Source organism: Atta cephalotes, assembly GCF_000143395.1.
Source record: "Atta cephalotes unplaced genomic scaffold scaffold00027, whole genome shotgun sequence".
NCBI lineage: Eukaryota > Metazoa > Arthropoda > Insecta > Hymenoptera > Formicidae > Atta > Atta cephalotes.
This window is the reverse complement of record NW_012130091.1, coordinates 164,695-180,734: the sequence shown is the minus strand read 5'-3', so window position 1 is coordinate 180,734 and position 16,040 is coordinate 164,695. Positions and strand designations below refer to the sequence as shown.

The 16,040-nt window shown below is 29.4% G+C and overlaps 1 protein-coding gene across 1 annotated transcript in view; it reads right to left on the bottom strand.

Moving 5' to 3' along the window:
* The window catches only part of LOC105620572 (calcium-binding mitochondrial carrier protein Aralar1), an 88,957-nt gene that overhangs the window by 71,698 nt on the left and 1,219 nt on the right, over nucleotides 1-16,040 (bottom strand). Inside the window, exon 2 of the mRNA XM_012202065.1 lies at nucleotides 14,034-14,176. Within this exon, the coding sequence (XP_012057455.1) occupies nucleotides 14,034-14,176 (143 nt within the window). The remainder of the gene's footprint in view (nucleotides 1-14,033; nucleotides 14,177-16,040) is intronic.

Sequence of the window (16,040 nt, the reverse complement as noted above, 5' to 3'; positions counted from 1 at the left end):
AATTGAACAATCCCGATTGAAAATAACGAAACAATTTTGATAAGACTTTGCGAGCAGATTTTTGAACTAGCAGCGAAAAACTTTGCTTAATAAAGCATTTTCGTTTGAACGCGATGAAAATAATATAAAATTTGCTGTCTGTAAATTGTGCACTATGAAAGAAGAGAAATTAAGATGAAAGACTCGAATACATCTGGCATTCAAAAACTTCTATCGTTTACTCATCTGGCTATTTACACTAAAATTTATTTGAACAGCGTATCAAAAGGAAATGAAGAAGGAAATTATTATATTATTCTATATAAATACATTATATAATTCTATATAAATAAGAGTTGCACAACGCTTACTATAATACTTAAGCTATGTTTAATTATATTTTTTAAGTTTGACTCTTATTTGCCATAATAGCTTTAACCCTCTGTGAACCAAGTGGGGTATAACATATTCCATTAAGATGAATTTTTATAATTTTCTAAAAAGTGAAGGGCACACAAAAGTCACAAAGTAATTAAATGTGTACATAAGATTTCTAATATAATATATTAATTGTATAAATAATTTTTATACAATTAATATATCATATTTAGTGATCCTATACGCTTAATTACGTTGTGATTCTTATATGCCCATCATTGTATTGTTTTTTGAAAATCTAACAGTCTTGTAATTCTTGTTATTTGATTCTTAAAAAGTACCGCGTGCATGTTGCCGGTTTCGTGTAACTGGACAGTGAGTTGTCATCAATTATATTAAATTATAGTATTGGGAGTACAAATAAGTTTCCACCGTTTTTAATCAAAAATTAAGCATTTATTGTGAAAGAACGGTACATTTTATTCAAAGTAATGGCCATCGTTAGCCACTACTTTTTCCCATCTTTCTGGTAGCATGTGGATACCGCGTCGGAAGAACGCTTCTTTTGAAGCTATCATCGATACAATTTTTGGTATCTTCATATGATGTGAAGTACTGCTCAGACAGGCCATACGTCATCGATCGGAACAAGTGGTAGTCGGAAGGAGCAATGTCTGGAGAATACGGCGGGTGGAGTAGAACTTCTCATTTGAATGTTCCTAAGTAGGTTTTGACCGGCGCCGCAACATGTGGTCGAGCATTATCATGTAGGAGAATAATTTTGTCATGCCTGGAGTAGTAGTGGACGCGTTTTTGCTTGAGTGCTCGGCTCAATCTCATCAATTGTGTTCGGTAGAGAGCCCCAGTAATAGTCTCGTTCTCGGTTTGAGCAACTCATAATACACGACACCAAGCTGATCCCACCAAATATACAACATGAGTTTTTTTCCATGAATATTCGGCTTGACTGTCGATGTTGAAGCATGGCCAGGTGGTCCCCATGATTTCCTCTTCTTTGGGTTATCATAGGATCCATTTTTCATCACCAGTGACTATATATACGATGCAAAAAACCCTTTCGTTTATGCCTGGCAAGCAGCATTTCACATGTGAAAAATCGGCATTCAACGTTTCTCAGCTTCAGTTCATAGGGAACCCAATTCTTTGCTTTTGAATCATTCCCAATGATTTCGAACGATATGAAATTGTTTGTTGAGTCACTCCTAATGTAAGTGCAAGTTCTTTTTGCGTTTGGCACGAATCTTCATCCAATAATGCTTCCAATTCCGCGTCTTCGTACACTTTCGGCCTTCCGCTACGTTCTTTGTCTTCGACGTTCATTTTAAATTTCACCGTTCTTAAACTTTTGAAACCACTCACGACAACTTCTCTCACTTAAGGCAGCATCACCATATGCTTCTACAAGCAATCTATGAGCCTCAGCTGCAGATTTTTTTAAATTAAAGAAATAAATCAAAAGTTCCCGCAAATGACGCTTATTCGGCTCAAAACTCGACATAAAAAAAAAAAATACATGATACTGATACAAAATCGCTAATATTTCAAGGTTATGGTATTGCCGGATGTCCAATCTTACGATATGTCGTTTTACATCAAACAATTTTAACAATAGTTTATTAGTGGTGCCGTCTTTTGCAAACGGCGGAAACTTATTTGTACTCCCATATATTTGACTAATACATATAGTATAAAGTATGATGTATAGCATGGAGTATGAGATATATCCACATACGATCTATATTGATTTTCTACCTGGTTCGTCAAAGATTAATAAAAATATTAATACAATAATATGAGTTACAGGGTGTTAAAGAGCCAATCGCAGGATTTGCTGCGGATAAAATTATTTATGTATCTATTGAGATATTGTAATTACGTAAATTTAGATGTTCAAATCTATTCTCTTTATATGTTTTGACTTCTTGATTGAGATTATCAGAAATTTTAAAGATTTTTTAAATTACAGTGTGACTTCTTCTTAACATAAAACATTTTTTCGCAAGTTGTTTCCAGAATAATTAAAGCTGCTCACAAGACGGTTAGAAGATCGTGTGAAGAATCTGGTTAACCTAATAATAAAATTTTTTAAAAATAGTTTTCCCTTTCAAAAAATTAACAGAATCAATTCTTATTCTGGTAAAAACTTACCGATGGACAATTATCAATCGGTCGATTATCATAACGGATGTATTTTTATTGTTATTTATTTAAAATATGATTGAAAAAACATTTATTTAACATCTATCTGACATTTATTATAAATGTGTAAAAAATATTATTTTCTAAACTTCAAATTAATAAAAAATTATCCCAGGTAATAAAATAAAATAAATAATAAAATAAATCATGGAAGAGAAATTAACATAATATATTTGCATTAAGTGTACCATATGGGAATAAGAAATGTGTGCATCAATAATAAAGAGCTCAATCAGACAATTTTTTTAAAATGTTTCCAAAAATATTTAAAAAATTTTTTAAAACGTTAAAAATAATGGGTTAAGACCTCTTTTTTTATTAAAAAAATATTTATTTTAACGTTTGAAGAAATATTTTTTAATTCATAATTATTTAAACGAAATTAGAAAAAATAACAATGTAGAATTTTTTAAAATTTATTTTTTTTATCGATGCCTAAACATTAGACAACTAATTTTATTAAATAATTCTAATTGTTAATTAAATTTTAATCTTTTTCACTTACCGGTCAGATTTTGATCTGGAACCTCAGGATTATGATTCTCATACTTTATCTGTCACGCTACTTATAATTACATAGTTTTGTATTATACATAGTTCTTATTACCCATATATGATACACTTAACGCAAATATACTGTGTTAATTTCTCTTCCGTGATTATTTTATTATCCTGTTTATTGACCCGTTTTTTATTAATTTGAGGTTTAGAAAATAATATTTTTTACATATTTATAATAAAACATATTTATAATAAACATCAGATAAATATTAAATAAATGATTTTTAATCATATTTTAAATAAATAACAAAAAACATTTATTAAACGTCATATAAACATTAAAAAAGATTTAATAAATATTAAATAATGTTTCTTTAAATCATTTCAAACAAATAATTAATGTGAAATGAATAGTTAAACATTAAATAAACATGAAATAAATGTTTCTTATCATCACATTTTAAATAAATAAATAATAAACATTTTATAAACATTAAACAAACATTTAAAAAATATTTCTTTAAACTTTTATTTGAAATGCATAATTAATATAAAATAAACATTTAATAAACGTTAAATAAACGTTTGAAAAATGTTTTTTCGAACTATTATTTCAAATGAATAATTAATGTTAAATAAACATTTTTTTTAATAAACATTTTTTTGAATAAACGTTTAAAAAATAAGATAATCAATAGGTCCTAGAGAAAAATCTAAAAAATAATAAATAAAATGCCAATTTGAGTCAACTGGTTATTCGTGTGTATTTTATATCATTTATTCAAAGTGAATATTAAAACGTATACATTTCGACCAACAGTCAAAATTTTCTTCAATACAAAGAAATTTATTTAAACTATTAATTATCAAATTAATGATAACATATATAAGTATAAACTATTAACGTATAAAATACGAAAAAATGTGGTAATGAAATCCGAGTCAATCTTGGTCATCAAATTATTAAGTTTATTAAAAAAGAAAGAAAGAGATTTTTTGTTTTGAATCGACCGATCAAAAGGAGTTAAAAAATATTTTTAATTGCTAACATGAAATTCCGCAAAAAATATGATAAAATAAATTTACACTGACTAACTATCAAGATTGAAATTGTTTCTATAAGGTTTATTGTACATATTCAATTAGACTGTTCCATTTACTGTGTACAATTATGAATAAATTAAAAAGTTAATATAAATAATAGTTAAAATCAAATTTTAGTTCACTTATATGAAAGAAAATTAAGAATTATTAGACACGACATAACTGTTTGTAGACGAATGTAAATTGAGAGAAACAATAGACAACAAAACATGTATTTACAAAGACAATAAATATAAATAATAAATAATTTAATTTAAAAAATTATATAATATTGAATCTTATATAATATTAAAAAAAAAGTTTAGATAGTTACTTGATAATAAGGAATATCATAAGAGAAAGAATATAAACGATATTAAATATTATTTGGTGACTAATAAATGTACAGAACCTGCGAATAATACTGTTAATATATATATATATCTTAAAAAAATTTGTATTCCATCCTAATTCGAATGATATTGATGAATTGATTGAAATCAATTTAACTGCTTCTGATAAATATATTACATATCAAATTACTGAGACAAATGATCATTGATTAAAAAATCTCAGCAGTACTTTAATATCTAAAGAAGTAAAGTCATTACTACAATTAGGTGAAAATTTTTGTCTGCCTAATTACAATATAATGAATATCACTATTGATTTTATTAAACACATTGAATATAATTTTATAATTCCTAAAATTACTGAAATGAGAAATAAAATATTTCCATTATTAAAAGACATAAAGAATGTTTCTAAAGGTTTAACCAATATTGAAAATGACATTCTTTCTCTTCTTGCATCAACAAAAACTTTTTTTAAAAAACAATTCTAACATTATTTTCACACGAACGGACAAAGGCAATATAGTTGTGGCACTAGATAAACATGAGTATATACAAAAAATGGAATTATTATTCGCAGATTCTAATACCTATAAAAATTTAAGACGTAATCCAATAAATAAAATTATTACTGAATTAAAATTATTATTAAAGCATTTTATTGAAAGCATTACGAATACCTTTCGAACTATAATTATAACAATTTAAATTATACTATATATTAAATTGTACCAATCTTATCACTAACTTACGGTTTATCTAAGATTCACAAAATTGGATGTCCATTGAGAATCGTAGTTTCATCTGTTGGAAATCCACTCCATAATTTAGCATTTTTTCTACATAAGATCATTAATAAGAGCTTACCTCCAAATAGCTCTACAGTTAACAATTATTTGTTGATCAAAAAAATCTCAAAATTGATAATTCTTGCTGAAGCTTCTCTTTTATCTTTAGTAATATCATTTTTTTTATTAATGTATCAATAGAGAATTTAGTTCTTGGATGAAATATCTAATAAATATCTAATAAATGGAATACCTTATAGAAAAATATATTGGCATCTCAGAATTTTTTAAAGCATTAAAATTAGTTGTGAATTTTATTTTTTTCATGTTCAATGACAAATTTTATAGACAAATCTTTGGTTTACCATGAGCTCTCCACTATCTCCTATATTTACTGATGTAGTTATTATAGGACTTAGAGTCAGTTCGTTAAATAAACTTTCTGTGATACCATTATTTTATATAAGATATGTGATGTTATGTAAGATATGTTGCTTTAGCTATTGACAATGTTCATATTGATGAGATTCTTATTAAATTTAATTCTTACCACCCAAGACTACAATTTACAATGGAAATCGATGGAGTCTCATTAAATTTCTTGGACAAAAAAAATTTCTTTCTAAATTTCTTTGCTTGATAAAAAAAAGAGGAAATTCTTATTTTTGATTGATATCATAAACTTCTCATGGCATTCATTCTATCAAAAAATTGGCACGATTATTGGTTTGATAGATAGAGTTTTATTACTTTCTCATCTAAGTTTCCATAAAAAGAATTTTGATTTAATTATAAAAATTCTTCTGAATAATGGTTATCCCTAGTTGTATTAACTGTTAAAAAAACTTTGATACAAAAAATTTGATCTTTTTAATCGTATTGATGATTTTATTACTGATAAACAATTGACAACCAAGAAGAAGTTAATAATAAAAAATTTTTCTCTATACCATTTATTCTTAATATTTCTAATAAAATCAGTAATTTCTTAAAACATGTACTTTTATACGTATGGCCTATAAAGGCATAAATAAGCTTAATAAATTTATCAAAATCCAAAAAGATGTACTCCCTCAATCTTTTCAATCTAATGTAGTATATAAGATTGACTGTAAGGACTGTGATGCGTCGTATGTTGGATAAAAAAGCAGATGTTTTAAAATGGGCATAAATGAACATAGGAATCATATTAACAGAAACACGACCCAACAGTTCGGTTATTACACATCGTATGGACTTATTTCATGAATTTGATTGGGATAACGTATATATTTTAGACAAAGAATAAATTTTATATAAAAGATTATTATTGGAGATGATACATATTAAAAAACAAAAATTAGGCCTGAATTTACAAAACGAAACATTTTCTCTCGATCCGTTATATATAGATCTATTTTCAGAAACGTAATGCTTCTATCCTTGATTATTTATTATTTATATTTATTGTCTTTGTAAGTACATATTCTCTTGTCCACTTTCAATTTTCATTTGACATTCGTCTTCCAAACAGTTATGTTGTGTCTAGTAATTCTTAATTTTATTTCATGTAAGTGAACTGAAGTTTGATTTTAATTATTATTTATATTAACTTTTTAATTTATATATATTAACTTTATAATATTATTTAATAATTAATTGTACAATAAATGGAATGGTCTAATGGAACATTGTACAAACCTTATATGTAGAAACAGTTCAATCTTGACAGTCACGTAAGTTTATTTTACCATATTTTTTGCGGATAACTTTATGTTAGCAATTTAAAATATTTTTTAACTCCTTTTGAACGATCGATTCAAAACAAAAAATCTCTTTCTTTTTTTTTTATAGTAAACTTAGTAATTTGATGACCAAGATTAACTTGGATTTTACTACCACAGTTTTTTCATTTTATACGTTATTTTTATACGTTATACATTTTATTTCAGTTTATACGTTAATAATTTATACTTGTATGTGCTATCATTATATTTGATAGTTAATAGTTTAAATAAATTTCTTTTTACTGAAGAGGACCTTGACCGTAAGTCAAAATATACGTTTTAATATTCACTTTGAATAAATGATAAAATACACATGAATAATAACCAGTGTTGGCTCAAATTGACATTTTATTTATTATTTTTTGCGTTTAAAAAAGTTTTTTCAAACCATTATTTCAAATAAAAAATAAATTCAAAATAAACATTAAATAAACATTAAATAAACGTTTATACAATGTTTTTTCAATCATTTATTTCAAATGAAAAATTATAATGTTTATAAACGTTAAATTAATGAATTTTTGAAAATCGTGAAAAATGTAAAATTAATGAAAAATAAACGTTTAAAAAACATTTAAAAAACATTGTCTACTGATTGGAAGATTTAAAGTTAGTGTAAAAACCAAATAAAATATAATATAATAAATAAATTAAATAAATGTATCAAAATGATAAAATTGTATTATAAAAAATAAAAATAATAAATATGTCCATAGTCAGAGGATAAAATCAATTGTAATAAATAAATAAATTATAAATAAATAAGTTATAATAAATAATGTGAACGACAACGGACAAACACTGAATAAGTGATGGTACTGCCAAGTCAAAAACTATTTATTATGTATTGCTATATGCTTTATGAAGACCCTTCGTATCTGTTTTCAGATTGAAACCATTTATTTGTTTTTTAATATTAAGCACCTCAGAGATTAAGCGTTTTCTATAAAAAGATTTTTCATTTAATATTTTAAGATTTTCCTAATCAAATTCATATTGCATCTTCTATAATCAGTTATAACAGAACGAGCAAAGATGTAGTTTATATGATTTCTATGTTCAATTATTCTTGTTTTTAATTGTTTGCTCATCTATTCGACATAGGAAGCATCACATTCTTTATTTAATTGATTTTATATGATACATTATTTTTTGCGAGATTTTTTGCGTGGAAGAGGGTCTTTGTGAACTCATATAAATTTTTTAAATTTATTCTTACTATAGAAATTTTTTAAATTTATTCTTACTATAGAAAGAAATTTTCACATCTTTATTTTTAAGTCTATTGAATTTATTAGAAATTGATGGTACTGTAAACCATATCGTATTAATTTTTGAGTTCCAGCAATTAGACTGACTTTTTACAGCTATTGTTTTTTTTATGGATGAGTTTTTTGTGTTGATTGTATTAAAAATGAGTTGCGTTGGATAGTCATTATGAATTAGCGTATCAATTATAAATTTTAAATTTTTCTCGTGATATATAGGATCAGATAATAGAAAAGCTTTATCTATTAAACCAATAATAATGCCTATTTTTTGAAATATAGGACGATTCGAGTAAAAAGTTTAAATATCTATTATCAAAAAGCTCGATTTGTGATATCAATCGAATGTAAGACTATTATCTTTCTTACTAATCGTGACAAGAAATTCAACACATCTATTCCACTTTCCATGGTAAATTGTAGACGAGGATGGAAAGAATTAAAATAAAAGAATTAAAATTCTAATATGTTATCAATTTGGAAAGAAGGAATAGCCATAAATATTAATAAATACAATAAATCATCCATATAGCGGTAATAAAAAGATAACTGATTCGTTTAAAGATATCAAAGCTATACATTCTAACTTTTGCTGTACCAAGTTAGCAACGATGGGGAGAGGGGGACAAGGGAGAATCCATGGGTGTGCCAAAGAATTATTTATAAATTTTTTTGTCACATAAGTAGAATTTAGCAAACCGTACTGCCAAGAGGAATTCTGTTTTAGGAATACAACATTTTTTGGAGATAAAAGTCCAGTTTTTTTCGATGCAATTCATCACAATATCTAATGGGATATTTGTAAAAAGCGAGACAAAGTCTAGTGAAATTAATTCATAGAAAATAAATCATAGTTGCTATCAATTTTAATGTCTTTAAGACGCTCAACTAGTTGAAAACTGTTTTTTACGTAACTGTCTGTTTTCCATCATGATATTCTATAGAAAGGAAGCTAGATTGTATAATCCTAAGAGCATTACGCAAAATGTCCAACCGATGGCTAAAACCTCTTGAATGTTGTTACATAAAAATGAAATTTCAGTGCAAAAATGAAAATAAGAGAAACAATCTCCAGTAATCTTGATCTTAACAAATGTTATTCAGGATATGATCCTAAACAATATTGACCTTGACAATGCCATCCTAGGTTAAATAACTATCGTTGAATGCATTTTTTTAAGCCTTACAACTTTTGTAAAAAACATTTTTTTCTAAAAATGAATCGTTATGAGATATGTATTTGGGTGTATCCAGACTTTTGGCCCACCCTGTATATGTTTCTGTCAAGTACAACTGTGGCATTGCCTTTGTCAGCGTGTGTAAAAATAATGTTCGGGTTAGAGTGAATAAAATTCTTAGTAACTCCAGCTGTTTAAGCTTGTCGTCAATGTTAGAGGAGGGAAAACTATTTTGTTGAGTATAGGAATAAAGTGATTTGTGATGTTAATCCTATTCTCAATGGAAAGTTTTATGTGCTACTTTCAATGCTTTTTATACATTCAAATATGATGTTCTTCTTATTTTTATTAAGTAGAGAAAAATTTTCTCCTAATTGTAAAAAGCATTGCATGTTTTCCGGAATCGTAACCGATAATAAGTTCACAAACTATTTCTCTCAAAACTGAAAGTGAAAAAAATTCATCAAAGGATGAGAAAATTATTAGAAAGCATATTGATAGATTAGATATTCTTCTTATTATTTTCATATTTTTCTTTGAGAGTAGAGAAAAGGATCAAAGCATCATCAAGAAAATAAGGAGCTGGAAAATTTTTTTTTTGTATTTTCTGTTGATTGAAGGGAGGAGGGTGTTAGTATTGGGAGTACAAATTAGTTCGATCCGTTTCCCTAAAGATGACTCCAACTGTTGTGAATGGTTCATAGTGACAGCTGATTTTGGCGGTTTCAGAGAGGTTAAACATTTGCTAATAATATTCAGTTTATATCGCTTTGAGTTTCATACAAAAACCTTGATTTTTACTGTGTTTGAATCGAATTTTGTGTTAACCTAGCAGAATTTGCGGAAGGTTTTGATTTTCTGCTTTAATTGGAAGAAAAGTGCGGCTGAAGCCCGAATGCTTGTCGAAGTTTATGATGATACTGCTCCAACTGATAAATCATGTAGGGAATGGTTTTGACGTTTCAAGGATGGAGATTTCAGCATTGAAGACAAGTCTCACTCTGGACAGCCAAAAAAATTCGAAAACAAAGAATTAGAGGCATTACTCGAAGAAGATCAGAGTCAAATGTAAAAGGAGCTTGCAGAATCATTGGGAGTAACTCAACAAGCCGTTTCTGTACGATTGAGAGCCATGGAATGATTTAAAAACAAGGAAATTGGATGCCTTATGAACTGAAACCAAGAGACGTTGAAAAGTGAAGATTTTTCACTTGCGAACAGCTGATTTAAAGACAACAGAGAAGGTTTTTTGCATCGGATTGTGACTGGAGATGAGAAGTGGATATTCTACGACAACCCCAAAAAGAAAAAATACTACGCTAAGCTCGGTCAATCGATCTCAACATCGACATCACACCGGCCGAACATTCATGATTCGAAGATCATGCTCTGTATCTGATGGGATCAAAAGGATCTTGTTACTATGAGCTGCTGAAACCTAGCGATTCCATTACGGGCGATCGGTATCGGCTACAATTGATTCGTTTGAGCCCTGCATTACGAGAAAAACGGGCAAAATACGAGCAAAGACATGATAAAGTTATTCTTCTTCATGATAACGCTCGGCCTCATGTCGCTAAAGTCGCAAAAAAATACGCTCAAATGGGATATTTTACCGCACCCGCCGTATTCTTCGGATATTGTTCCTTCTGATTACTGATTGTTCCGAAGGATGCAGGAAATCACCGGTTCACTTCTTTCGCAGAAATAATAATATATTAATATTATAATATTCAAGAAGTACTGATTGCTGCTCGAGATAAACTTGTAAAACATTACAGAAAAATGAATTACATATACTGCATTGTTTTAATTTCTGATCCACGCTATAAAAAAGAGACTTTACAAATTTTTTAAACTTACTAAATAGGGAAAAGAAATGGCTAATGCTTTGTTGAAAAAATTTGAGAAAATTTATAAAGAGCACTATTGAAATAAGAATGTAAATAACATATTAAATAATGATATGAGAGCAAATCAATAAGTTTTTAGAAAAATATAGTAAAACACATTTTTTTTGATCGATTCATTTTTATTTCTCAACATTGTCTTCAGCTCGATGCACTTAATCCAACGATTCTCCAATTTTTTCAAACCGTCCGAATAATATGATTTATTCAACCCTTCAATAAAAAATAAGCCTCTGTTTTGGCGATGAGCTGCTCTCTGAGTGAATCTCTTTCCTCCAAATTTCTTCAGGTTTGGAAACAGGAAATAGGGCAGAGGGTTAAATTTGGCGAATATGCTGGATGGGGAAGCAATTCATAGCGGAATTGAATTTGGAATAGAAATGCCGGGCATGTGGTGAACCCGTGCATTATCTTGATGGAAAAGCACTTTCTTCTTCGCTCAATGGGAACGTTTTTTCTTTAAAATGTTGTTGAAACGGTCCAATAAGGCTGCGTAGTAATCGCCATTGATTGTTTGCTTCGATGGAAGGTTATCGATATGAATTATACCGCGTGCATCCCAAAAAAACTGTGGCTATCACCTTTCTGGCCAACTTTACGATCTTCGCCTTCTTCGGAGTTGGTTCACCCGGTGAAATCCATTGTTTTGACTGTTCCTTCTCGGGTGTGAAATAATGAATCCATAGTAATGAATCGACGCAGAAATTCATCTGAATTACGTTGAAACATTTCCAAACATTGTTTTGAAATTGTCGCACGGTCGCGCTTATGGTCCACATGCCGCAAACGCGGCACTCATCTTGCCGATAACTTTTTCATACCCAATTGTTCATGCAAAATTGAAATCACTATGCATGTGATATACCTGAGGCCTCAACAAGCTCGCGCACTTTCACTTGTCGATCAATCAAAACAATATCGTGGACTTATCGATAATTTCTAGCATAGTAGCTTCAATTGGACGTCCCGAATGACGTGCATCACATGTGGATGTACGATCACGTTTAAATTCATTCACTCAATTGTATACAGTCGCAAACGCTGATGCAGATGTGCTATGAATATTATCCAACTCGGCTTTGATTTCTTTCGGCATTAAATATAACCTTTCATATGTAGATGTTTGATCACTGAAACTTTTTTCCATTTTGCAAAAAATATTGTACAAAGGTTGTGCTTTAATCGTCTACAGAAATGAAACCACGCGATAAATTCAATTCAAAATTTGACAGTAATCAGCTGAGAGATGCTACTTGTCAAAAAGTAACAACATTTGTGACATGACACTGCGAATGCTTTGACAGATTTTCTAAGAACTTATTGACTTGCCCTCGTACAATTCTAATTGATGAAAACATATCATGTGACGAGGATTCGATACAATTGAACAGTTTGTTTAAAACACGGAAAGTTTTTATCGAGCAAAGATAAGTAGTCTACATCAATGCTAGAAACAAGAAATTGATAATTACTTTTCTGCAGAACATGCTACACGGACGAAGATATTATAATATGATGACGTAGGCAAAAACCTATCCAAACTTATCCCGCTTGGCTAGAGACTTTTTAGCAATCCCTGCAACTTCCAGCTAAACGTTTATTTTTCAAAGCTTCACTAATAAGATAACATCGGAATAGATTAACTAATGAATCGGCTGGTTATTTTGCTTAAATGGTTATTATGCTTAAATTCTTGGTTAACTTGTGATTCAGCAAATAATTTGTTAGACGCAATAAATGTTTAAACATAAAAATAAATGAATATATAAAAATAAACATTGAAATAAATGTTTAAAATGTTATAAATAAATGTTATAATTGTTTAAATAAATGTTTAAAATGTTTACACATATTTAATTAATAGATTCTTAATTAGTAAAAAAAGCAGTTCCTGGACAATTGCGTAAATCAAGCACGATTAGATTAGGATGAGTGACTGCGAGCTGACTGCTTTAGTCTCGATATTGATACGAGACCAAGACATGAAAAAACAAAAGATAGTGATCTCGTAAAATTTTTCGGTAAATGACACGAAAACAGAGATGAGATACGTTTCGTATCAAAATTCATCACTATCTTAGATTTCAAATTTTTCTACTTCAAGGCACTAAAATTTTTTTGTTAGCAATCATAGCTCTTTGATTATTAAGATCATTAAAGATAATCGTTAGAATTTTTTGAGAGGCTATCATAACTCATAACAGAATGCCGAAAAGCTAAAAAAAAAATTTTATTTATTTCTTCGGAAATTCGGTATTTTCTTGAAAATCTGATAACCCCTTCTTACCCCCTCCATCCAAAAAATTTTATCGATTCTATCGAGACATTAAGTGAAAGATAAGAAATTAACCTTTCAAATCGTGAAGTTGGCCACTCCCCTACTTCAAATTAGTATTTTCGCTTTAATCGACGAACTTTTTCTAAAATTGATAGAGAATTCTAGAACTCTTTGGAGGACAATAACATAAAAACTCTATTTATTTTTTCCAAATTTTGAAAAGTGAGATCAGACAGAAATAAAGATATTACACCTCTATGTAACAACTTCTGTGTCCACGATTGTACAATAACGATGTCTTTCTTAAATACGTTATCGATGTACAACTTACCCATCCTTGCTAGTATCAACGATACCAGCAAGTAAATTGACAGAATCGGGATTATAATCAGCATCCGTGTAAAGGCCAAGATAACTGCGTACAAAGTCAGACGCAGTCATGAACCTCTCGCCATTCTTCTCCTGTGAGGCATACTGTAATTTCACAAAAAAAACAAATTTTTTGTATACAGGATGTCCCAGTAACTCTGTTACAAGACAATATCTCCGGTATCATTAATGATACGCGAAAATGCCCAAGGAAGAAATTGTTTCGTTCAAAGGGACACATTATGATGGGATTTATTTCTTTATTATTTCTTTTTCAGATTTCATATTTTCAAGATTATATTTTGAGAGCCTTCAAGATCATTGATATTTTTTAAAATAAAACTACATATTTTTATCATTATAGCATAATAATAGCTGAGGTCAAAATAAATCCAATGATATCATGATCTTCATGTGATCTTGAGTATGAAAAATCCAGAAATTTTGAAGTGCGAATAATGAAATAAGTAGAAACAATAGAAAGTTTGGCATAAAAAAATTTATAATAAGTATTCAGTATTGTTTCCAAATTTGGACTTCTAAACATTAATTCGAGTATTAAACGAACACATCTGCGAATATTTGGGATGTTATAGCAGCACAAGCTTGTCGGATTCTTTCTTTCATGTTATCACGTGTCGTAGTAAGCTTTGTCGAAAAAACTTTCTCTTTGATAAAGCCCCATAGAAAGAAATCTAGGGGATTAATATCAGGAAAACGTGGCGGCCAAGGAATCAGATTTCCTTTTCCTATCCATGGAAACAATTTTGAACACTTATTACAATAAATTGTTTATGCCAAACTTTCTATTGTACTTATTTCACCCATTCCTCAAAATTTCTGAATTTTTCATACTCAAGGTCACGGTATTATAGACCATTGGATTCGCTACCTTGACCTCAGCTACAATATAAAAATAATTCTATTTAATGTAATTCTATTTAAAAAATATATCGATGACCTTGAAGACTCTCAAAATATGATCTTGAAAAGGAAATAATTCCCATCCATAATATATGTCCTTTCGAACCAAACAATTTCTTCCTTAAGTATCTTAGCATATCATTAACGGAGATATTGCCTTGTAATAGAGGTACTCTGGGAAGCACCCTCTCTAGGAAGACATTCTGTATGTATGTGTACTGTGCATATTTATAAACTAGTAGTCTTAATTTATAATAATTAAAAAAATAATTAATAAATAATAACAAAAAGTTATTCTACTAGTATTTATTAAATTTTATTAGGTGTACAACTTTGCTTCCGCCGTTTTCCTATAGATGGCTTTGGCGATAAGTGGTGGTCGAAATAAATATAATAGATCATAGACGTCATATAATAAATTTAGACATCTGTCAACATAACCCCATAGAAACATTAGCCGATTTGTGTCTGCATCATAAAGTTATTCTCGATTGAAAATGTCAGTTTACGAGCCAAATTCTCGTCATTTGTGGGAGGTTTTAATTTTTTGCTTCAATATGAAGAAATCTGCGGCTGAGGCTCATCGAATGCTCTCAAATACTTATGGTGAGGCCGCTATTAGTGAAAGAACATGTCGTGAGTGGTTTCAACGCTTCAAGAACGGTGATTTTGATGTCGAAGACCGGCATAGCGGTAGAAGAGAGAAGGTTTTCGAAGATGCAGAATTGGAGGCATTACTTGAGCAAGACTCGTGTCAAAATCAAGAAGAATTGGCACGATCATTGGGAGTGACTCAACAAGCCATTTCAAAACGCCTCAAAGCTATGGGAATGATTCAGAAGCAAGGAAATTGGGTGCCGTACGAATTGAAGCCGCGAGATGTTGAACGGCGTTTGTTTGGTTATGAACAGCTGCTTGAAAGGCAAAGACGGAAGGGATTTCTGTATCGCATTGTGACTGGGGACGAAAAATGGGTTCATTACGATCCCAAGCGCAGAAAATCATGGGGAGTTCCCGGCCATGCTTCCACATCGACGGCCAAACC